This window comes from Colossoma macropomum, unplaced genomic scaffold (assembly GCF_904425465.1).
Source record: "Colossoma macropomum unplaced genomic scaffold, Colossoma_macropomum, whole genome shotgun sequence".
Lineage (NCBI taxonomy): Eukaryota > Metazoa > Chordata > Actinopteri > Characiformes > Serrasalmidae > Colossoma > Colossoma macropomum.
This window is the reverse complement of record NW_023494807.1, coordinates 21,450,607-21,476,269: the sequence shown is the minus strand read 5'-3', so window position 1 is coordinate 21,476,269 and position 25,663 is coordinate 21,450,607. Positions and strand designations below refer to the sequence as shown.

Sequence of the window (25,663 nt, the reverse complement as noted above, 5' to 3'; positions counted from 1 at the left end):
AGAGCAGGTGTTCGCGCAGGTTACTTTTTCACCTGCAGGTAGCACGCGGGGGCTCGTGCAGGGCGGATTACTCGGCGTTTAACCAAACGAAACACTAAAGACACGGTTAAATCAACTAGCCGGTCCGTTTTCTTGAACTTCCATGTTGATATTTCTCCTTGTTGTGGGAATCTGGGACCTTTTTCGTGGAAAATAATCAGCATGAGTGGAAGGAAATCTTTGTAAACTCTGCTGGACACATTGTCAAGAGGAGTGAGTGAGCAGTGGAGACAGAGATAGGAAACTATCGTGTGCTGAGATTGACGTGGATAAGCTAAAGTGCTGGCTGGAAGAGCTGAGGGGACGTGTTGTCTGGCCTGCTGTCTGTAAAATTGAAATCTAAGGAAGTTGAACTAGTGGACCGTTGCTGAAAAAAAAGAAAAGAAATGGCACGTCTGGCCTGGTTTGGTCTGTTTCTGACAAGACTAGTAGGTAGGTAACAAGTCAAACTCATGTAATAATAACTATACATCTACTACTACAACGTCTGTATATATATATATATATATATATATCTATATATATATATATATATATATATAATACAACTTGACAGCACTTAATAATACATACCCAATACACACTACTGATATACATATGTATGTATGTATGTATATATATGTATATATATATATATATATATATATATACATATGTGTGTGTGTGTGTATGTATGTATGTATGTATATATATATATATATATATATATATATATATATATATGTGTATGTACACACACATTATCATGTATGTATCAGTAGTTGGCTCGATTGAATTTACATGTAATGTGACATATTGTGTAATACATAAATAAGAGGAAGAAATAGATTGTGCATGTGCACATGTATTTCTTGTATTTAGCCTTTTTTGTGGACCAAATGTCCTCATGATTGGAAAATCTCACTGTTTGAAGAGGTGGCTGCTCAAGAAAACAATGTGTTTGTTTGTTTACCAAAAATGCAGCTTTGTAGTTTTGGAAAACCTAAAAGAGCCGGAAGGATTTCCTTAAGGACTATGTGTAGGTGAAGGTGTTGTGTTGTTCATCTGGTATGTGTGTTTGTGAGTGATAGAGAGAGAGAGCAAGAGAGAGAGAGAGTGTATGAGAACAGGAAACTCGTAAGTAGAAGAGTGGCATTCCTGCAGGGGACACCATGAGGGACTGTGGTGAAAGAGTGAATGATTAATCGTTTACTCATTAAATACCTACGTCGAGTGTGTCAGATTGTTCTGAGTTTAGTGTACGTCTCTGTGTGGGTAATGTGTGTTCGTTGGGTGTGTGAATATGCGTGTGTGTGTGTGTGTGTGTGTGTGTGCGCACGCTACTACACTTCCAGTGTATGTTTGTGCTTACCTCCATTGTTCTGGAAACACTGAGGAGTCGCATGACAAGCGTGTTTGTGTTTGAGTACCTTCTGTGTTTTTGCGTCTGTGTGTCACAGAAGGCATGATCTTTAAGTAAATATCGATATGAACAGGAAATGCCAGTACGACAGCCATCACATGCTGAAAGAAAAAGAGGAGGGGCAAACAAAAAGCTCTTTTTGTCTTGCCCAGTAAGTGAAAATTGAGTCTTTTCAGAGGAAATTAGAAAACAGATTAATTATTTTTAGTCCATTCATTTCAGTTTGTGCACTGAGAAAATAGCTGTATTGAATTGATTTAAATGAGTAAAATATATTAAATCAACTTATTGTTAAATGTAAATGTATGGTTTGGTAAAAAATCAAATGTACAAAATTTTTCTCTTACCCCAGACATAGTTGATCAGTTTAGGCATGTATGACGTCCACATTTTACTTCTTTACTTTAGTGACGGTCACTGCAATCTTTTCCGTAATTATATCCCCAAAACTTCTCTCAACCTGATCAAACTACATCCTGCTCCTGCTCTTAGGTCACGCATGGCTTGCGTGTTGTTTTGGACACAATGTGACTTACTATGAACTACAAGAATGAGCAAAAATCACCCAGCACTGTGGGCAGTCATTTACAGACAATTGATGTTGTGCCAAATTCAGAGTTCCCTTCCTGTGCTTCGCATCCACACCATGCAGGCATATGGACGCTTCAGAGTATGTTTGCCATTTCTGTTTCCATTTGCAAAAAAACTGTTAGTCTAAGTTTTGAACTGAAGACATATTGCTGCTGTCGGAAGAAAATCTTGTATCTCCATTTTTGTTGATTTTCAGTTTTTGATATAATTTAAAAATGCCTGTTTGCCCTTTACATTGTGTGTAAATTTCATAAAGAATGGACCCAAAGAAATGACCCAAAATAACTTGGAAAAACTTCTTACATTAAAAGTAAAGTAGATTTTTTCCTTCACCTGTAAAGCTTTTTTCCGACAACAGCGATATGTTTATATGTAAGCAACAAAAACTGTGAACTGTGAATCTATAGGAGTTATATTTCGGCACAACAGAGGAGCTGTGTTCAGCTACATGGTGAAATTTTGTTCATTTTATAAATTACAGTAAATCACATTGCGTCCTAAACCACATCAACAAGCTTGCACAACCTTATCAATGACCTGGGATGCTGGTTAAGAGAAGTTTTGAAGGTGTAGATTTGGGTGACTATTGACTTCTAGTGTTTGCTAGCAATGTTAGCCTTGTAGCATCTGGTCAACTACATCTGGGGTGAGTGGAAAATTTTGTGAATTGGAATTTCTACCAAACCATTCCATTAAGTAAACTGAAAGACCATAATTATGTTTTTGTAATGTATTGTATTTATGTGGAAGTACACATTTGAATCAAGTAAATTTAATACAGCACCTTTCAGTGTGTGGGAATGTCCTTGTGTGTGTTTGCGAGCGTCCTTGTGCTTTTTGTGTGTGTGTCACTTCTGTATGTCTAACCTGATCAATCATGATAGAGAACGTTGAACATTAACTGAAAAGACTGGTTATTCACCTCAAAACACATCACACTCACTAATCTCAAACTCCCACATTCTCTGGCAAGCTAGTCGTAATACTAAGACTACACACACACACACACACACACACACACACACACACACACACACACACACACACACACTAACCTGTTTCCTTCCTCACCTTTTTCTCACAGCAGCACAACTATTCCTCTGTTCCACTGTATGTACATCTACTGTCTAGTTTGATGTGTCTTTTTAATCTTATCATTTTTAATTAGTTTAAAATGTCATTTTTGTGTGATTTGATATTACTATGATGAGTTTAATTTCAAAATGTTTAGCATTGATATTTCTTATATGTATAAAGCCCTCTCCCAGTTTATATAATGGAAAGAAAGAAAATCTTTGCAAGTGGTTTATGATGCCTGTGTGTCAAAATCCTTCCAAAATGATTCCAACACATTTTTTTTGATATCCAAATCCTTCATTATGACGTTATTGTATTTGTCTATACCCAAGAGTAGCGTTAGTTACATCTGTAAGCCTACATCTTTGTTTCACTTAATGTTTCAATTAAAAGCTATAGAACTACATACAACATAAACTACATTTTAATTTGATGGTTTTATTCTTTGCATCACGTTGTATACAACATAGTCTATAGTGTTTATTTTTTGTCAGACGTTTCATATGTAGTTTTTATCTGACATGTTTCATACGTTGATTATGATATTCAAAATCTTTCAAGAGCTGCAGTGCATCTAACAATCATTTGTGTTTCCCACTCATGTAATCTAATATGTTCTTACTGGAAAGCATCCTTGGGTGATTTGATTAATTGCTATCTTTGTTGTTGTTGTTGTTGTTGTTTTTAAATATTCACATATATCTTGTGTTTTTTTTTGTTTTGTTTGTTTTTTGTTTTTTTAAACCCAACCTCCTCCCTCAAACACCAACCCACAATCACAGCCTCTGTGTGTGGTGAGTCTGTCCAGCCTGTTGTGCCTGTGGACTTGCAGACCTTTGCTGACGAGGAGACACGGCTGCCCTGTGAGTTTAAAGTGCAGGATGAGAGCAAAGTGGTGCAAGTGACCTGGTCCAGAGAGCAGCATGACGGGGTCAAAGAGCAAATCATCACTAAACACATGACAGAAGGAGTTCAAGGTGCCAACACACGCGCGCACACACACACAGGTTTTCTATCCAGTTTTTGCCCCCACCCTACTTTTAAAGGTAGCTTGATGTTGTGTTGGAAATTAATAAATAGTGCAGATCTACTCTTCCTGACCTTCTGTCATAATCTGGATGATAAAAGTTAAGTTATAACATGGGCTGACTGATAAAAATCCATCTGATGTAGAGCTACACTTTTGATAAATATTAGCAAACCATGACTATTTGAGCTAGGCCTTCAGTTCAGGCCATAAATGTCAAAACTCACAAGAAGGAGAAAAAACAGCCACTGAACATCAAAACATGATTGGTAAATTCCTCTTTCCCTTCCTAATTATGTTGGTAGTTAATCTAACATGTAAGGCCTTCAGTCCTAACCAATGGAGAACTAGTTTGGCTGTGTGTACCTATAGACCATTTTGTTTCCAATCAAAACTTTTAATCAATTCTAATCCATTCTGTCAAAACTAATTTCAATGATATTTTTGTCTTTCAGCTAAGTGTTTGGAAAAGCATTGAAACTGAGTGATTTAGTTAGCTAATGTTAGCTCTAACTTCGTGTTGTCCTCCCCACTGAGACCAAAACTACACCTGTGCACACTGACATATGTATTTGTAAATTCTGGATGTAAATCTCTGACTTTGCAACAACTCAGTTTGATTATAATTCTTGAGAAAATCTCAAAGCTCAACACAGTTCAATTCAGTTTGATTATTTTTTCATAATCCAGAATTCTTGTTAAAAATATACTGAATAAACAAATGTAAACAGAGGAGCTATTTACACAGCAGTGAAATATTGACAATAAAAGCAACATTTGAAAATAGTCTGAGAATTTTATAGCACATACCTGATGGATTACAGTGCTGCCCTAATGGAGCAGAATGGAATGAAATGGAAAAAATGAATGTAAAGGACAAGAATAGAATAGAATACAACAGAATAGGACAGAACATTATTGTCCACCAAAGGCTGGTGATTTTTCTTTGATCTCATCTCAAATCAAAATTAAAAGATACAGAATTACGCTGTCAGTCACACATTAAATTCACATTGAGCATCCAAAGTTCATACATAAAAACACAGTTATACAAAGGACACCCAATAGGACTCATCTTTTTTTTTATTTAACTAGCTAACTGCTGTTGGAACAAAGGATCTTTTGTAGAGATTGTGTCTGGCTGCTGGTGCTGTAAAATAGAGCTCTTCCTCCCTGAAACTGTGTGTGTGTGTGTGTGTATCTGTGTGTGCGTGAGTGCAGAGTTTCCGGGTTTTGGTGGCCGTGTGCGCTTTGAGAGTCTTGACCCTTTTAAAGACTCAACACTGCTGATCCTGAGCACAAAGGAATCAGATGATGCCACGTACACTTGCCACATATCTACTTTTCCCTCAGGAAACTTCGAGAAACAAATCAGACTCACTGTCTGGAGTAAGAATTCTTTCTTTCTGTCTTTCTCCAATAACTGTTTTTATGTACAATGACAAAATAAGAGTAAATTAAAAACTGACTAGAAAAATGAGCCTAGACATCTTTGCTTCTCAGAGATGATAATGATAATGCTACTGTTACTATTACTGTAACAATGTTTATTATAACATAACTCTGCAGACCTAATCTTTATAAAAACATTTTTGCGATAATGAGCAAAATGTTACATAGAATCACTTAGGGAATTTTTAAAATGTTAGTTTGGTGGCAAAAACAAAATTCTTATTTACACAGGGAAAATTTCCCCTTTCACCACATCAGCCAAGAGTTTTGCTTCTTTAGCTTTGCACTGGAGCTTTGAGGCTAATGTAGCTAACAAGTAATGAAAGCTTATGCCTTGCCTGTTAATAGTGTAAACTGTGTGCCTAAATCATTATACACTTACCTGAATATGCAGCAACTTTTTACATATCAAATATTCTTGCTCGTGTGGTTTCTGACACTGCATGGCATCATGCAGTCACATATGTCAAACACAATCCTATCCGGTCCACAAAATTATTTTACTTTTTTATTAATGTTACCCCATTTTACAATGCCCTGTCCTCCAATCCCCAGCATGCACTGCAATGTAATCTGCGCTCCCACTCCCCTCTACCAACAGCAATGTATGAGACAGTGGTTACACCTCAATTCTACCACATCTGTGTCATCACCAAGCACACCATTTTATATTCTTTATATTAGCTAAGCTACAGTTCAACTAATATGAACACTTAGCAGCTTAGAAATTTATCCCAGGAATGAATGAACTTTCAGCAAAGAAAAAATGGTGTCTAGGCAAATGTATATGTCTAAACGACCTACCTCCTGGGGAATTTCTTTTTAAATATTTCAAGTTTTCATGTGATATTTCAAGGTCTGCTACAAGTGCCTATATTTTGTTGTTGACATTTTGCTGTATTTTGAATAAACAATGGCCAGTTCATGTTATAGCAAGATGTTTTTTAAAAATGAAATAAAAATATAGGCATTCTCTGGCCCACTGATATATTGAGATTCTTTAATATGGCCCTTTTAGTGGTTGAGTTTGACACCCCTGCTCTAACTGCTTAACATGTTCTTTTAATCTTTTATCTCCAAATGTTCCTTTCTTCCTTATCTTCCTCTTTCTGACTCCAGGAATACCCATCGCCATGCTGGAACCTGTCATTCTGGAGGAGGGTCAAACGTTCCGTGTGGCCGCAACGTGCCGTGCAGTTGGCTTGCCTCGGCCCCACCTCTCCTGGGATACAGACCTCCTTGGCCAATCGCAAAACAAAAGCTCAGAAGATAAGGTCATCACTTCTTCCTTCCTACTGCACCCTTTAAGGAGCCTGAATGGCCGTAAGCTGGACTGTCTGGTATGGCATCCTGCTCTAGAGAATCCCCAAAGGCTCAGCAACACACTGGTAGTGCACTGTGAGTCCATTTGATTGGTCATTTGCTGTCAGTTTGACTTATCAGTACTTGGTGTGACTCTTAAACATTATTAGAGATGGATTAGTTTTACCTGGAAAGCTACTGAAATTTGAACAGTTACAGACAAGATCAGTTATTTTAATCCAGTATGAATCTGCAATGTGTGTAGTTTTTATAGTCTGACAGTAATAGTTGTGGCGCGAATAGCCTCCTGTGATTGGCTCCCTAAATGTAGTCCTCTTCCCATCCACTTCAATAGAGTAACAAAGCAACACAGCTGTGCGGTGTCTTGTTATTGTTATTGAGTGTGTCCTGCTGACATGTTCATCTGGGCTATCACTGAGAGTTTGGGGGGATTACTTAGATATTTTATCCAGAACCAACTGACCAGTCAAATTCCATTATGCAATTTCCATTGGTAAAACTAATCTAGCTCCTGCAGTGCTTAAGTCTGCGTTGACAGCACAGGGTTGCTCATATCTGACCATTATAAGTGATGCAAATCTGATATTTTCACTGAATGTGAAATAGACCTGATTTTTTTCAGAGCTGTGTAAACAGAAGAATCAGATGCAAATCCTGTCAGATCATTTTAAATTAAATTAGAGCTATTTTCATTTGTGCTTGTAGATCAGGTACATATCCAGAATGGATATATTTCCATTTTTTAAACATCACACCCAGATAAGGGTTACTTACAAACAAGAATGTGAACAGTCACAGCAGAAAGATCAGATCTGAAAAAAATGGAACTGAACAACAGGCAAATGTAGCTTAACTTAAACCAAGACTGGATTCCAGTCCCCTTTTTGACATCCCATTTGTGTTTGTGTTTTTTAGTTCCGCCTAATCCTGAGGTTGTTGGGTATGATCAAAATTGGTCAGTTGGTCGGATAGGAGCGGAGCTCAGGTGTGAGAGTGGAGGGAATCCCCGACCACAAAACTTCACCTGGACCAGGTACCGTCTGCTTGTGTCTGTCTTCTGCATGTGTGTGCGTGTGTGCGTGTGTGTGTGCGTGTGTGTGTGCGTGCGTGTGTGTGTGCGTGTGTGTGTGTCTGCACCTAAATCTCTGTCTGTCTGACTGCTTCTGCTGTGCACTGTCCTCAACGCTTTCATTTTATTTTACTTTCCTTATGTACAAAAGTATACCGACTAAATATTAGTAGATAAAAGACAGTGTAGGACAATATGTCAAGACACTTCTGCTTACCTCTGCAACATCGCAATACTGTTGCTACCATCACAATAAAGTAGCTTGCGCACATTATGCAATTTTGCATCTCTGGCAGAAATAAATAGGCATGGTCATGATCAGATCATCTAAAGCCAAGAAATAACAGGAGAAAACAATTTAGCATGTTTAATTTACAGTTGAGGAGTTATGGGCTACAACATAACATACTTAAAGCTTTCTCTTGTAGCGCATACTTTTTTTGCTCAAAAACCCTATAGCACCTGCTGGAGGGAGAGATATAGTGGTATTTTATCATTATCATGATGCATTTTATTATCATAATACACAATACTCTTTTCCGAGCACATCTTCGTATATCGTCATTAATTTGTTTCTTTTAAAAGAGAGCATAACTAATCTTGTTTATTTGGTTTAGTGCAGTACAATATGTGAAATTATGTCCTTTCTGAGTTTTTGATAAGTTTTTAGATGTGCCACAATTAGGGCACTATGTATGTGTGTCAAAATACTGTGATTAGTATTGTGTATGGTAAAAATGTCCTTAAGTATCGTCATATGATATTTTTTCCATATTGCCTACCTCTAGTGCCACCTTCAGGTCATTCTGGCTCATCTCACATGCCCCAGATGCAGGAGGAAGCACTATCTGTTAACCAAGTTTTATGTCTGTATGACTTGCGATGTCCATGTTTTGTTTGAAGGCAAAACTAGAAAAATAATAATAAGCAGAAACATCCTAACAAAAACAATAGGACTCCAGCACCAGGTGCTTGGACCCCTAATTATAATTTAGCACTATGCAATTATTGTTTATGAAAACACTACAACTTTAGAGTACAGCTTTACAGTGATTATTTTACATTGTAATAAGGATATTGGTGATAATGTGCAAGAGGTAAGATGCTATCACCTAGACTAAAACAGTTACCCTCGTTTTCCTGTTCTAACACCAACTTAGGAAGACCTTTTTTGCTTCTATCAGATCTCTGTAATTGATACCTTTTGTCTGCCAGTTTTTTTTTACAATCTAGTATGATGTGCCTCCATGCCTGCTTCAAAGAATTCATGACACTGCAGAAATCCCTGCACGATCAGGATTAAATGCACAATTCCACAACCTCACCCTCCCTTTCTTTCTTTACCTCACATATAATCACTCTACATGCACACAAAAGGTATTAAACTCCAAGAGCCATGCTTATTCAAATGCTCTTTTGAGGGTAAAATAAAAGCCATGGTGTAGCGTTACAACCTGCGACCGAAGAGCCAGCGGGAGGCCGTTTCACACGAGCTGGGGGGGAAGTGAGAGAGAGTGAGAGAGAGAAAAAAGGAGGGAGGGTGAGGATGAGAGGGAGGAGCGCAGGGGGAGACGCATCCTAAGCTTTAAATGACCATACTGCACCTTAAATATTGTTTTAATGGACGCCCAAAAAGACAGGGTTTTACTTTGATTAGAGACGCCATGCAGGAGGGTATCAGCAGAGACGCCTGTGCAATTACTGCAACAATCTTTCATCTCTCGAGTTAGACATTATTACAGTAGGCTGATGTGGCACTTGGCGCTGCTGTGTCATGCTTGGGCACCCATCCACCAAACTCAAAAAAAAAAAGTCTTGCTTTCTGTTCCAGCAGCGCTGAACACTAACTGGCGGCACTCCCAGTCGCACTGATTCTCCAAGTATAGTTTTAATGTTTTATTGACATTGAATGAAAATTATATGTCTTTGAAATCATATCGATTTCATAGTGACCCTGTACAGCTTCTATTACATTTAAAACAAAAACATTACAGAATTAGTTCAAACTCCCACAATTCGAAGGTCCTACAGAAAATAAAAATAAAAAATAAACAGACAATTAAGTATTCAGACCTTAGATATTTCCAATGATTGTTATGCTTTATTTAAACCCAAGGCCATTAATTGAGGTAGTAATAAGCTAAATTTATACAGAATCATCATTTATAGGGTACTTTCTATTGGAAGGCGGCTGTCCCAAACCCAAATTTCAACTTGTGAAATAATACTTAAATTTTTGTGTATTTTTTGTGTATAAGATCTTTTTTTGATTACTTTGAAAGTGAAGTTTAAAGATTTAGATTTGTCATGAGTTTATTTTTGAAATAAAAAACGCTGACCCACGATTTCACATCAGCACTGAAACACAAAGAGCTTCAGTCAAGAGGTGGGGCCTTATTTTAGCTACAACCCTGCATTTTAAAGCAGACAGAGACTGCATCGCTGTCCCTCATTGCCACATGGTGAGCAGTTGGATCCCATTGTTTTGAAATAAATGTCTCCCAGGCTGCATCCAAAACCACATACTACCACACTAAACATACTGCATTGTTAAATGCATTACTATTGGTGGTGTACTATTTTGATGTAGTATTTAGTATGGTAGTATGTGATTTTGAACGCAGCCCCAAAGTCTGAAAGTCAGTGTGTAACATTAAGAATTGTCACTACCGCAACATATATTTTCTACAACCCGTTCACAGCTGTTTTTACTAGTGATGTACTGACTAGTGTTTCTGAGATATGCACGCTTGTTATTGTTGTATTGGTAGTGACAAAATGGAATGTTTGATCATTTATTTTAATAAAACAAACATAATTAAGGCAAATATTATTCAAAGCAAAAAGAATTTTACCCTGAAGTCCAAAGTGTTTTCAACTCTGACTTCACACCAGTTCGGTAGAATGATCCATATATATCAGCAGTTTGTAATCACTGTTTACATTTTGCTGTCTAGTTTATAACAATTTAATCTACATTGAATGAGTTATTATTGACTAACAATTATTAATATGGCAAGTGATTCATGTTTTGAATGCAGTGTACATATGTGTCAAAGGCATGACATGATTTTTTTTGTGTTTCATTGCTTCAGAAAAAAAATAATTTGAGGCATTTATGCCTCCCAAAGTCTAAAAATGTCACATATGCAGATTATAAGTAAACTATTTAAAAAGAAAGGACTTTTATTCTAACATGCTTTTAAGATAGAGTGCAGGGTATTGCAGAATAAAGAAGTAACCTTAATGGTGCAATGCCAAGATTATTAGTCCTTATTATTAGGTTATTAAAAAGTTGTCAATTTTGAGTCATGGTTTAGCTGGTATGGCCCAGGAAAACCATCAACATGTGTTTTTATTATGATAATATATTTTTATTGTATATAATTGTATATAAGGTTCAGGCACAAAGGTTTATATGGGTGTCTAAGTACAAAGACTAGTTAATCATATCCATATTTCATATGTTTTCATATATGAAATATGGATATGATTAAACCTGTACTTAAATAACTTCTATTTTTAAAATATATTTTTAATTAATGTGTGTTTACACCATCTGACATATGCTGGGTAGAAGTCTGATGATCCTGTTTAATGAATTTATACCTTATATGAAAGCTATGAATCAAAATCAGTACATTTGAATAGATTCTTGCAAGTACAAATATGCACATGCCTTTTTTTAATAAGAATTTTTTTTAATGATCATTTTGAAAGTTTTATTTGTCATTCACCCACATATATAAAAAACTTTGTATATGAACATTTCATCTCATTCATATTTTTTCACATGTTCAAATATTTTTTCATATGTGATAACATATTTTTAACATGTGAAACGTGCAAAACCCCATGTGTTTTATTCACATGCGAAATTCGTGTGACATGAGTTTTGAGGGATGGTGAATGGACCAATATTAAACAGACAAAATGATGTAGAATCTTGTCAGATTAATGTATAGTAAATTACAAATGTTTTTTTTATCCAGCTTTTGATACAACATCAACAATATTCTTGTGATGCATAAAGAGCATTTAAGAGTTTTGTGTGGGCATATGCGGTCACGCATGAACATGAGAACCTTTCGGTTTATGGTTACCATGGCCCCTTTTAGTAGAGCAATGGGGTCTCGTTGGGGTGTGTGTGTGCTCAGTATCAGGGTGTGTCTTGTGCTCTGCTAAGTGAAGTATGTTTGGGGTTTTAGGGTTTGAAGACGATCCTACTGTTCTCACTCTCAGTGCATTACTCATAGATACTCATTACAGACCTGCTGGGCAAGCCTAAGGGAAAAAAAGAGGAGAGATATTGAAGGTGAAGTCATTCATTAGCTCAGGGATCCTCAGGCTCCAGGGACAAAAGGTTCCACACATATGAATTAGCATCTGAAGTTCAACTGTGTGTTTTAGAGGAAGTGAGTTAATCACTTACGTGACTAGAATCAGGCAAAAAGAGCATGTCAGATTGCTAAATATAATACAACAACAAATTTAATGTACTATATTTTCCCACACACAGTTTACACTTGTTAGCTACATTAGCCTCAGAGCTTAAGTGCAAGACTCAAAACAAACTTTTTTCATTTTTGTAGTTCATAGTAAGTCATACTGGGTTCTAAACCACACTGACTTTTTTGCATGACTTAAATTAAGACCTGAATCGGGTTGGGTGAAGGTTGGTCATGTATTTATGAAAATGGTGACTGTTGACTTCCAGTGTTTGTTAGCAATGTTAGCTTAGCAGCTCCAGTTCTAAATTAAAGAAGCAAAATTTGGACATCAAAAATGTCTGATAGTCTGATTGACTACTTTTAGGGTAACATGTACATCTGATTTTTCTCCAAACTGTTCTTTAAACTGTGATTCAGTGATGCACTGGGCCAGTTTCCCAGACAGACCTAGATTAAACCTAAGCCTGGACTAGAAGAACTTCCAATGGTGAATCATCATTAGCTCTGCAGTTTAGACTAGGCATAATCCATGTCTGCGAAAGTAGCCCTGTAAGGTTTAGTACATAATTACTTATAAGAAACAATGAAACAAATGGAGACAAAATGCTTATACATACATGCACATATTTCACTGGACAGTACTGTTTTTAGGTGTTTGTGTTGTTAGATGATTTATTATTTATTCTTTTTACCACTGTAGGAAGATTTGTATGAGTTAGGCCATTTATTTAATGTTGTTGCTCTTAAATCATGTGACTTCCTGTGAGTAATACATTGCACTACCGGCTTCTAGCACTATAGAATTTTTTTTTGTGTGTTCTCCCATGGGAGCCTGATGAAGATCATAATAGTCAAAACATTGCATCAAGAAATAATATGGGAGTTTGAAACATCAATGTGCAGATGTTTCCCCTTTGTATTTTTTCAAAGTCATTCATTAGCTCATAGATCTACTGGCACCAGGGATAAGAGGCCCCATAAACAGAAATTAGCATCTGCACTTCAACTGTAAGTCATGGAAGAAATGAGTCAGTCATTTATGTGACCAGAATGAGTCAATTATGGACTTTAACAGGTTGCGCTGATTTCAAATCTAGCTTCATGTCCAGATTATAAGTGTACATTTATAAGATAATCTGTGATGTCCCTCTTCATTAGTTTTCAATACTGTTTTTAATAAGTCATTTTAACAAGTTATTGTTGATTTGGCCTCCTTTCCATTTAGGAAATCCCTGACATTATCTTAATGGCTGTCCATTATGATATTAGCTCAAGTAAAGTTTATTAGATGAGCTCTTTTAAGGGCAGAGAACTATGTAAAGGCAGGTGTCAACTTTAGCAGAAAAGAACTTGTCCACTTCAAACTGACACGTTCTCTTTTAAAACCCCAATAAGGTGGGCAAAGCTATTTATAAGCCAAATTAAAAAAAAGTACTTAAAAATATTTCATTTTTCAAAACTGTAAAATTCAGTTTGCTGTGTTCAGACTGGGCTTTAGGTAACATTCTCCTTCTGTTATACATGACTACTAATAAAACTTTGTTACTTATCTTTGCTAGCTTGCTAGTTAGCGAGCTATAGGCTACACAGCTGGCAGTAAAGCTAAACCAAAGCTTATAGCCAGACAAAGCAATTATTCGCATATGCTATTTTCAGACATCTCAAGAAATATTTTCTATGAACAAAGTTTGCATTAGCTCACTGAGGCTAAAGCAGGGAGCATGTTCAAATCGAACAAATTTGCTTCTTATTTTCCCCTCCTCCGCTTATGCTTCCCCAGTGGTGAAATAAGTGTTGACACATGTCTTCTATAGTAGGTGTTGAAACCTAAGAAATAGATCACAGATGATGTAACTACTTCAAGTAGTAGTCCTTGTATATTACATTTAGCTTTTTAGTATCCATTTGTTTTATTTCTCATAACTGTTACTGAATTAGCTTTACCGAAGCACAATTAAAGGAATAGAAAGGCAAATGTATACAGTGTATACTTTTTTTCCCCCTGACCACAATACCTCAAATATAGTTGCTTAGCCAATTTGGTTCTTTAATTTTACGCTGGAGCTATGAGGCTAACATAGCTAGCAAGTAATGGAAGTTTATACTCCGTAGATTAGAACTGTGCAAACTATGTCTAAATCACGTGTGAAACTGTTGTTGAAACTGACCTGCTTATGTGCGTTTCGATGCCATATGATGTGCTGTTACAAATATGGAAAAAGTACAGAAAACTTTCAGGCTTCAGGATGCCTGCTACTATTTTTAGCTGTGCGACATACACTTTTTCTCCATTTTCATAGGTGTTAAACACATTATAGGTGAGGTGAGGTTACTGATGGTGATTTAGGTATGGAGTTTGCATGATGCTAATTAGTGAAGCTTTTGTTAGCTACATTAGCCTCATAGCTGCAGTGCGAAACTAAAGGAGCAAACTTCAGATCCCTGTGTATGTACATTCATTATAAAAAGACACTCCAAACATGGGGGCAGTCTGTCTATATGATCTGTTTTATTTTGTATAGGAAGGGCAAAGGTTTGCCTGAAGGCGTGTCTGTGGAGGGCAACAGGCTCATTTTTACTCGCCCCCTGAATAAGACGGACGAGGGTGCTTACGAATGCGAAGCCAGAAACAGCATGGGGGCTGTGCGGGCAGAGTTTAATGTTGAGATTCCAGGTAAGGGCCTCAGAATGGTAGTTTTATTGTTTTGTTTTTATTACTCAGCGATTTTCACCCCAGCCAAGCAAGAGTATACCGTGAATCATTTATTTCACAACAGAGACTAACTGATTAAAGTGGAATTAGGTTTGCTTCTGCTTGACTGGAATGAACTGGCCCTTTGTGGATTGCATTAGTAACCTGTAATGTTTTCCTTGTTTAATACGTAATAAATTTAGAAGATACTTTGCTGTGAATGGAATACCTAAACAATTATTTGATTATGTATACAGTAAAGCACTCATATAGTGGAGAATTTTCCTTACTTTTTTTTTTATGAAACTTTGACATAGTAAACATTTTCACCACTCCACAGTCTATATGGAAACTAAGATGCAAAAACGGCCTGTTTTGAATTTGTTGTTTTTATGATGCCACTAAAACCAAAACATTTACATGTACAGTCATTTGCAGACGTTTTGGGCACCCCTGGTCAAATGGCATGAAAATCAAATGTTGATTTTCTAAGTGAAAATAAGTTTACACATCCTCTATAGAGGACACACTTCGTTTTTTTGCTGAATTTAACACATTGGAAGTATATAGTAAAGTATAGGAAGTAAATAAAACATAAAAGGTGTGAAAGTTATGGTACATTTTACATTTTAGGTTTTATTTTTTTTCAATATGTTAAACTCAGCAAATAAATAGAAATTGTGCACTAAAGTTAGCAGGAAAATGTCATATTTAAGTGTGTTCCCTGTAGGGGACATGTGAACTTATTTTCACTTGGAAAATCAACAAAACATGTAATTTGACTGGGGTGTTCAAACTTTTGCATACAAGGGTATCTGCCTATTCAGACTATAGCAGTTTAGCTTCACCCATTCGTACTGCAGTTATAAGGAGTGTTTTAGCCTGAAGAGCTTTTTGAATGAGGCTCAACACAGGGCAGCCAGTGAGAACATAGGTCATTTACATATGTTACAAGTGTTAATTTTTTTATGGAAAATATTTATTGCTTGCATTTTGGAATTATCTGTTGATTTATTATGGCACTGCTCTGTTTCCACAAAACAACCCACAGGGAAGGTGTGTATTTATTTCTCAGCAGGCAGAAGTGACACATATTTGCCAAAATGACAGGGTTGTAATTTGAGTCAAGGAAATGGACGTGGAGCATTAACAAATGACTGTGAATTTAATTACGAAACACCATCTGCTGACGAAAAAAGAAATGGATTTTTCATCTCAAGTTCCTCTTCAGCTTTTCCCTTTTTTTTTAAATTTAAGATGTTGCTCCACTCTACTTGTGTCTTTTGTAGCAAGACTATTTATAAATTTTGAACTTTAGTTGTATTATGAATAGCCAATGTGAGTGAGCAAAGAGAGATCCCAGTATGTATTAGCTGCAGTATATTATTACAGTTAGCACAGTTTGAACTGAAGATAAACACAGCATTCCTCATCTTCAAAATCACTTTTTTCTCACTCTCTTAATGAAGTTATTGTATGATTATGGTTGGCCCTGAAACTGAATGGCATTGCACAAATCAGCAATGACAAAGTTCACCTTTTCTCTGCTTAAATTACATATTTTCTTTGGAAAGGTCAAGACCTTTGGAAGGGTCAACTTTGGGTTGTTAACAATGCATCAGTAGAATTCTGTGACATCAAGCAACGTTTGATCGGCCAGCTTAGATATGTGAAGTTTGTATATGCACACTGCCCCCTTGTGGTAGTTTCAGTGCTATTTAATGTTTTTTATCCTCAACATTTCAAGTAACTTCTGAAGCTGCTAGGCTGGTGGCCTCCTTCAACAACCTCCTAATTATCATAGTGGGTGGAGCTGCTGGGGGTCTAGTTGTCCTCATGGTGATTATCATCATTCTGGTGAACCGCCACCACAGACGCAGGAACAGGAAGCTGAAGAGGGAGCTCACTGAAAGAAAGTGAGTCTGCAATCATTCACATCAAAACATCCTCGTAATATAAATCCTTAAATGATAACTTGTGCTGTAAACAACAGGACCACGATTAACTAGAAGTGCTTCTAATTAAATATACAGTGGTGTGAAAAAGTGTTTGATAACACAAACACAAAATGCAGTTTATAAATGAAGGTCTTTATTATTAAGGGAAAAAGAAATCCAAACCTACAGGGCCCCGTGTGAAAAAGTGATTGCCCCCTAAACCTAATAACTGGTTGGGCCACCCTTAGCAGCAACAACTGCAATCAAGCGTTTGCGATAACTGGCAATGAGTCTTTTACAGCGCTGTGGAGAAATTTTGGCCCACTCATCTTTGCAGAATTGTTGTAATTCAGCCACATTGGAGGGTTTCCGAGCATGAACTGCCTTTTTAAGGTCATGCCACAGCATCTGAATCGGATTCAGGTCAGGACTTTGACTAAGCCACTCCAAAGTCTTAATTTTGTTTTTCTTAAGCCATTCAGAGGTGGACTTGCTGGTGTGTTTTGGCTTGTTGTCCTGCTGCAGAACCCAAGTGCGCTTCAGCTTGAGGTCATGAACAGATGGCTAGACATTCTCCTTCAGGATTTTTTGGTAGACAGCAGAATTCATGGTTCCATTTACCATAGCAAGTCTTCCAGGTCCTGAAGCAGCAAAACAGCCCCAGACCATCACACTACCACCACCCTATTTTACTGCTGGTATGACGTTTCTTTTTCTGAAATGCTGTGTTACTTCTTTGCCATATGTAATGGGACATACACCTTCCAAAAAGTTCAACTTTTGTCTCGTCAGTCCACAGAGTATTCTCCCAAAAGTCTTGGGGATCATCAAAATGTTTTTTGGCAAAACTGAGACAAGACTTTATGTTCTTTTTGCTCAGCAGTGGTTTTCGTCTTGGAACTCTGCCATGCAGGCCATTTTTGCCCAGTCTCTTTCTTATGGTGGAGTCATGAACACTGACATTAACTGAGGCAAGTGATGCCTGCAGTTCTTTGGATGTTGTTGTGGGGTCTTTTGTGACCTCTTGGATGAGTCGTCGCTGTGCTCTTGGGGTAATTTTGGTCGGCCGGCCACTCCTGGGAAGGTTCACCACTGTTCCATGTTTTCACCATTTGTGGATAATGGCTCTCACTGTGGTTTGCTGGAGTCCCAAAGCTTTAGAAATGGCTTTATAACCTTTTCCAGACTGATAGATCTCAATTACTTTGTTTCTCATTTGTTCCTGAAGTTCTCTGGATCACAGCATGATGTCTAGCTTTGAGGATCTTTTGGTCCACTTCACTTTGTCAGGCAGGTCCTATTTAAGTGATGTCTTGATTGAGAACAGGTGTGGCAGTAATCAGACCTGGGTGTGGCTAGGGAAATTGAACTCAGCTTTCCAAAGATGTGATAAACCACAGTTAATTTATGGGGGGTAATCACTTTTTCACACAGGGCCCTGTAGGTTTGGATTTCTTTTTCCCTTAATAATGAACACCTTCATTTATAAACTGCATTTTGTGTTTACTTGTGTTATCTTTGTCTAATATTTAAATTTGTTTGGTGATCTGAAACATTTAAGTGTGACAAACATGCAAAAGAATAAGAAATCAGGAAAGGGGCAAACACTTTTTCACACCACTGTATTTGTGTACACACCTCTATCTCTCTCCTTCTTTTTCTTTCAGAGAGGAGATAAATAATCTCTCAAGACAAACCTCAATGAGGAGACTCAACTCTGTCAGCACTGACCCTAGGATACAGGTACCACTAGGCTTACTATTAAGTTTTATTTATTTATTTACTTAGTTAGTTACTTGTTTACTTATTTATTTTAATGATCGTCTCAATTCATTGAAAGACTTAGCCTTAAATAATGGCCAGTTTTATGGGCAGAGCCCATGACTAAAGGATGATGTTCAGTACTGAATACCATATTTATATAATTCAGTATAATTTAGTCGAAGTCAGTGGCTCTTGCAGGTCTAGCAGGCAGTTGTTTCTAAATTATTTTCAAAAGCCCCATTTTTCTTGGTTTAAATGAATATGATTGTGTATATTATTCCAAGTGCTGCTGGAACGCTGACACATAGTGTGGGATTAGTGAACAAAGCATTTGCACACAAAGTCTGCATTGTCTGCAACAGTAGACCATTTACACTTGCAGTGAATTTTAAAACATATTCCGCTAGTTGCTAGTTTACTAAGATTACCTACCATATCAGTGCACTTTGTATGTTAGTACGATATATCATCTCAGGCTGAAGGATTATGGGATTGTGATTTTTCAGACCAATTTTGTGACTGCGGTTTAAATAGCAATTATTTTCTATAAATTAAGATTCAGGACTTTTTTATTTTGCCCTGATGACCAACATATCAGTTTGTTCTGGCTTGAGGCACCAATGCTGAACATAGTGTGCAAGACTTCCAGTTAATTGTGGTTATGTTGTTATGTACACATCATGTGGGTGTTTAGTTGCTTCTTGGTCTAACTCATCTACAGGCAGTTCACAAGCTCCATGCTACTAGGTTAAAGTACCCCTAAAGTCATCATTTGAACCAGGGGTGCACAGCTCCAGTCGTGGAGGGCCAGTGTCCAGTACAGTTTGGTGATTAACCTACTCAAACACACCTGATTAAACTTGTCTGTTAATTGCAAGGTTTAGTGGGTGTGTTTGAGCAAGGAAACCTTCAAACCCCGTTGGACTTCGGCTCTCCAGGACCGGAGTTCTCCCCTATGATGTATATATAATCATACATAGATACATCATATGGACAAAAGTACTGGGGCACCCCTCCTAATTTTTCAGTTCAGGTGTGTCAGCAACACCCATTGCTAACAGATGGCTCAAACTTAAGCACATAGCCTTGCAGTCTTGATAGACAAACACTGGCAGTAGAACGGGTTGTACTGATGAGCTCAGCTTTTAAACATGGCACTGTCATAGGATGCCACCTCTGCCACAAGGCAGTTTGTGAAATTTCTTCTCTGCTAGATCTGCCCCTGTCAACTTGTAAGTGCTATTATTGTAAATTGGAAGCACCTAGGAGCAACAACAGCTTAGCCACAAAGCAGTACACAATGCAAACTCAGAGAGTGGGGCCACCGAGTGCTGAAGCCCACAGTGCCTATCCTCTACTGAATCACTCACTAAAGAGTTCCAAATTGCATCTGGAAGCAACATCAGCAAAAGAACCGTGCATAGGAGTTTCACAAAATGCATTTTCATGGCCGAGCAGCTACACACAAGCCTAAGATCAAAATGCACAATGCTTTTGAATTGGGGGGAGTGGTGTAAAGCACACTGCCGCTGGACTCTCATGTGGATGCTCTGTGGAGTGATGAATCACACTTCACTATCTGGCAGTCTGATGAACGAGTCTGGGTTTGGTGAATGCCAAGAGAATGTAACCTTCCTAACTGCATTGTGCCAGCTGTAAAGTTTAGTAGAGGTTTCTTAGCATACCAAGACATTTTGGACAATTCTATGTGTCAAACTTTGTGGGAACAGTTTGGGGAAGGCCCTTTTCTGTTCCAGCATGACTGAGCCTCACTGTGCAAAGCAAGGTCCATAAAGGCATGATTGGGTGAGTTTGGTGTGGGAGAACTTGACTGGCTCACACAGAGCCCTGACCTCAACCCCATCACACCTTTGGGATTAACTAGAACATCAGTGTCTGACCTCACAAATGCTGTTCTGGATGAATGGGCAAAATTCCCTACAGACAGACTCGAAAATCTTGTAGAAAGCTTCTACAAGAGTGAAGAGTGGAATGTCAAGCTTGTAGTAGCAGAACCCTTATTGGTGCTATATAGAACCATTTCCAAAAAGGTTCTGTATAGAACCATATACAACACATTCTCCATCAATCTTAAGCATGCAAATGGTTCTTTGAGAGTTCATGGTTCTATGTAGACCTGCTGTCTTTACTAAAGATTCCTTTGAGGAATCATCTTTTTTAAGAGTGTACTATATAGAACTATTTGTTAGTAATTAACATTACAAAGGGATGCCATTCTAACCACAGTATTACATACATGTGCTAAAATAATAATATAACAAAAATATAATAATAATAAAAAAGTAGTGATAGCTACAGCCCCTAACCCCCCCCACTTTTTTAAAGTTGACCACTATATTCTGATGAGTTATACTTTCTAACTGTACCCCAACAATTTGTGCCAACACAGTATGCGTTTCTAATAATGTGGCCAGTGTAAGCGTAAGGGCCCAGTTCTCAGGAACCAGCAGGAAATCTTTTGTTCTATTGCAGCTCTCAGTATGTATCGATCATTTTATCTGTAAAATGTCGAACAGCTGGCTTTATGTCATGGGCTGTAGAACAAAAATGTTGATTGACTCGTCCTTGACAACTGATGTTGAAACTCCTTTACGTGACCACTACTAATGGTATGCAAATGTCATAAATGCTTGAACTTCATTTCGCCTGAATGTTCAAACTTGCTTGTACAACATGTCATTACTTTTCTGAATTCTTTCTCGTCTTTCTCTTCTTCTCCCAGACTGAGGAATGTGCCCTAATCAGACTGGACAGCGCTCTGAAAAACAGCTTTTTATCTCTAGAGGTACGTTCATTCAATAATTTTCAGACTTTAGTAATAATTGTATTTTGTAGTTAATTTTATGTTGGTGTATTTTAAGTTAGTTTCATTTACCAAGTCATGTAGTATTACTCTTCAAAATGAAGTTTCCCAAATGGTTGTTGGCTTAGATGCAGAGAAGCTTTACATGGTATAGAAGCTTTATATCATGTGGAGGCTCTTTAAACTCTTTAAAAAGGATCTTCATATTCATATCTTATTTACAACATGGTTCTTTAAAGAACCATCCATTGAAGTGTTCTTTAGGGAACCATAAGTGGTTCTCTCTTTTTATTGTCTTTATTGCTTTTCGTGGAAAACAGAATTTCTCACTTTTTGAAGAAAAAGTTTCAAAACTTACCATTCACTGCCCAGTCCATAAAGTCCATATATGGATACTGTGAAAACAGCATGTTTTGAATTTATTATTTTAATGATGTAACGAAAACCCACACCTATTTAGCCTGCAGCAGTTCAGCCCCACCCATTCACATTGAAGTTATGATGAGTATTTTAGCCTGGACTGTTTTTGAATAATGCGCAATACAGAGCAGCCAATGAGAATAGAGCTCATTTACATAATGTAAAAATGAATTACAGCTGAATTACAACTCATGATATGGGCACTTTTAAGAGTACGTTGATGCAGTTTTAGGATTCTCTGCAAAATGTTCATAATGAAAAATCCATAGTTTAAAATGAGCCAGTGAGGTTATGTTGACCTCTTTCAACAGGGGAACTCCACACTATGTGACCAGAAGGATGGGCTCAGAGAAGGAGAGTATGATAGCCTTGGTCGTCCGGCCATCTACCCATCCTACCGCTCAGAGCGAGGGAGCGGGAGGAGGAAAGAGACAGAGGTGGAAAGAGAGGAACGAAGACGCAGAGTGGAATCCTTTGTAACCAACAGCACTGTGCCTTTGGTGAGGCTTTGTGTATATATGAATGAGCAAATTCTCTGTCAGGATGCAATAATGTGATGTAAACAAACTCAGAGTGGTTTGATGTGAAATGGTGCTTTGTAGAGAAACTTCTTGTGAACTTTCCCATCACCACTACTGTAAAGAACCAAGGGTCGCAATGTCTACAGTATACAAATATAGCCATTTTGGCCAAATCATCTGATCAAACCTCCAATGATACTGCAGTATTGGTATTAGAAAACAAAGTGTTGGGGGGCCATCTTTTTTGACTAAAAAACAACTGAATGTGCTGTGATGTGCAGTTTTGCTTCACAGACTTCCAGGGGGAAATCACACAAGTCACCTGCCAACAGCAGTTACATACACTTTTTTTGCTACAGATTAGTGTGCAGCACTATGCTGTGGCCAGTATATAATTATCTGATATAATTATGTTGACTTCGTGTTTTTACTATTTGTGGTAGGCAGGCCAGCCAGCTTGCTAACTGCTATGTTAGCTCTTTGGCTAATCACAGCTACACACAACCATGCTAGTTATCTATATTTTTTTTTACTAAAAATCTGTGTGCCGTGCTATACTCCTATAAGTATATAATTATCTGATATAATCGTGTTCACTTTTGTGTTTTACTGTTTTTGGCTAGTTAGCTACATTGCCAACCTCACCAAAATGGGGGATTTTTTTCCATCCTTTGTCATGCTCGTTTCACAAGGCGTCACAAACTGCAATGCACACCTGAAGCTAATGTCCTTTTAGGAAAGTCTGTCTATTCAGTAGCCATCTTGGCAACATGCCTAAACAGTTATTTCTAGTCATACAAGACCAGTCTTGTGTCTCTTTGAATGGAGAGAGACCTTTAAACCTGAAGCTGAAAGCTACGTTACCGTCTCATTACGGGTAAAATCTGACAAAAAATGCATAAATAGTTTGTAGTGTTTGGCTCAAATTATGCTTTTTTCTGGCTGTACTGGCTACTCTGCAAGGCTTTTCCTGCTTGCATCTTTACAAGCAAGCTGATAAGAACTTTTTATTGAAGGGCAGGTCTTTCCCAGTAAATGGGCCCCTTGTTGAATGTTACATGTCTTTTCATTCATTTTCAACCAATAAATGGTCTCCTCCTACCTGTTTAGAAGGAGGCAGTATGTCATAAAATTTGATCTCAGATGCCTTCGAGAGGGCGAGACTGTGTGTTTCCAACACAGCACAATGGCTGTGTCTAAAAGTATTAAGAAAATAAAGAATGATTAATACAATGGGTATTCATATGTGTGACCTGTCAGTGTAATAATAAAGCTAAATTAATTAAACATTATCAAACTCAATATTGCCGACCATACAAAAACAGCCCACATTCCATGTCAGATATGTAAGTCTTGAAACACCAACGTAGCAAAACAGCACAGATCATGCACCTGACACTGTGGTGTCAGTATTTTCAAAATGTTTTATTCATCCAAAAGCAGCTTTTTCAGTGGATATCGGACTAATATTAATAATAAATGTTCTCATTTATCGACAAATAACTCACTGATGTATCATGCAGCATGTGAAAAGATATGTGGCTAAGTTCAGTGGTTGATGTACAGTGATATTAGGAGCAAACAGCATGCTGGTAACACATTTTCTCATTCATAAAATGTGGATTAATGGCGTTTTACCGCTTGCACACTGCAAGATGTTTCCATAATTTAAATAACATGTTGAGATGCTAATTACATGTTCGAATTTTGTTGCAAGCATGTTTAGCTTTACTACCATTTTCCATTTACAAAGGATTTTACAAAGAACTCAATTTACACATGTGAAAATTACATTTTACTAGTAAGAAAATTTTTTTTTCTAGTTGTTGTTTAATATTTAATTTTCACATGTGCAAATCATATCCATAAAATATGAAATAGTTACTAGTTGAAATTAAATTTTCACAAAATTTCAGTAAATTGAATTCCCTGAGATCAAGAAAAATAAATACAAGGTAAAACAGCTTGTTACAGCTTATTATTATTATTATTATTATTATTATTGAATTGGGAAATTAAATCTTAAATGCTAAATTATAATTCCTATCATTAAATTGTTGAATTCTAAGATGTTATTTGATTTTTGTTACATTTTCTGATAAAGAAATTCATCAGAAAATCACAGCCAGAGTGACTTTATGAATAGCTCTTATCTACCATGGTGCACATTTTGGATGGTGTAGCACTGTTACCGCCAAGTTTTATGAATCTGGTCCTTGCTGCCTGGTTAATGCAATATATTTTATGTGTATAGATGAGTAACACTTATTCTTTCTCTCCTCCCTTTGTTCTTTGCTTCCTCAGGATTCAGATTCACTTCATAGAGACCAGAGCCCTCCGCCGCTGTCCATTAGTTCAGGGCCTCCGAGAGAAGGAGGGATGGAGAAAGAGGGATGGGGACAGAGAGAGGGAGTGACAGAGGGAGAGGAAGGGTGATTGCACCTCCAACTCCTATCAGATCTCAGAGGCTCTCTCCAATCACTTCCACTACAGCAACGGCTTCCTCAGGCCAAAGCCTCACCCTAATGCTATACTACTGCACCCACGGGGCCAAATCATCTGATCTGTTCAGCCTACTGTGACTACCTGCACATCATAGCATCAAGGAAGAAAATGTTCTTTCATGGGGCATCTCACTTTTGTGCTGGTTTCAGCCTCCAGGATCCCCAAGTGTGAACTGTGGTCCAGCAGAGCTTGCCCTGAAGAACTTTATATTTAGCCTGTTTGCTGCTTCAACTAAAGAAACGGTGCAAATGCTTAGCATTTTTCTACACTCCTTGGGGCAAGCCAATGTCAATATCACCCATCCAGACAAGTGAACCTTGAATGACCTTCAGATTCTTCCTGTACCCAATGACCTCTGCCTGGCCTAGCAGGTTAGGTGCTTTGAAAGTGAAAACTCATTGTGGCCAGTTGCTTTGGGTCACCATCAAATCACTCAACATGGATTATACAAGACCATAAGCCTCACTGCAAAATATTCTATTAGAGAAGTGCCTCCCAAGCAGAGGCAGATGAGAAAAGTATCACTTGCAAGACAGTAAAACTCTGTTAGCATTTGCACACCTTTAAAA

At 37.6% G+C, this 25,663-nt stretch overlaps 1 protein-coding gene across 1 annotated transcript; it reads left to right on the top strand.

Annotated features, from left to right (window-relative positions):
- The first annotated feature begins 5 nt into the window (after positions 1-5).
- Positions 6-25,663, top strand: nectin4b (nectin cell adhesion molecule 4b). The gene is given in 12 exon segments (XM_036555753.1): positions 6-471; positions 3,892-4,086; positions 5,358-5,525; positions 6,708-6,986; positions 7,827-7,944; positions 14,954-15,105; positions 16,871-17,039; positions 18,728-18,803; positions 21,568-21,630; positions 22,380-22,568; positions 24,894-25,019; positions 25,021-25,663. Coding segments are annotated over 12 exon segments (1,713 nt in total). The 5' UTR covers positions 6-425; the 3' UTR covers positions 25,153-25,663.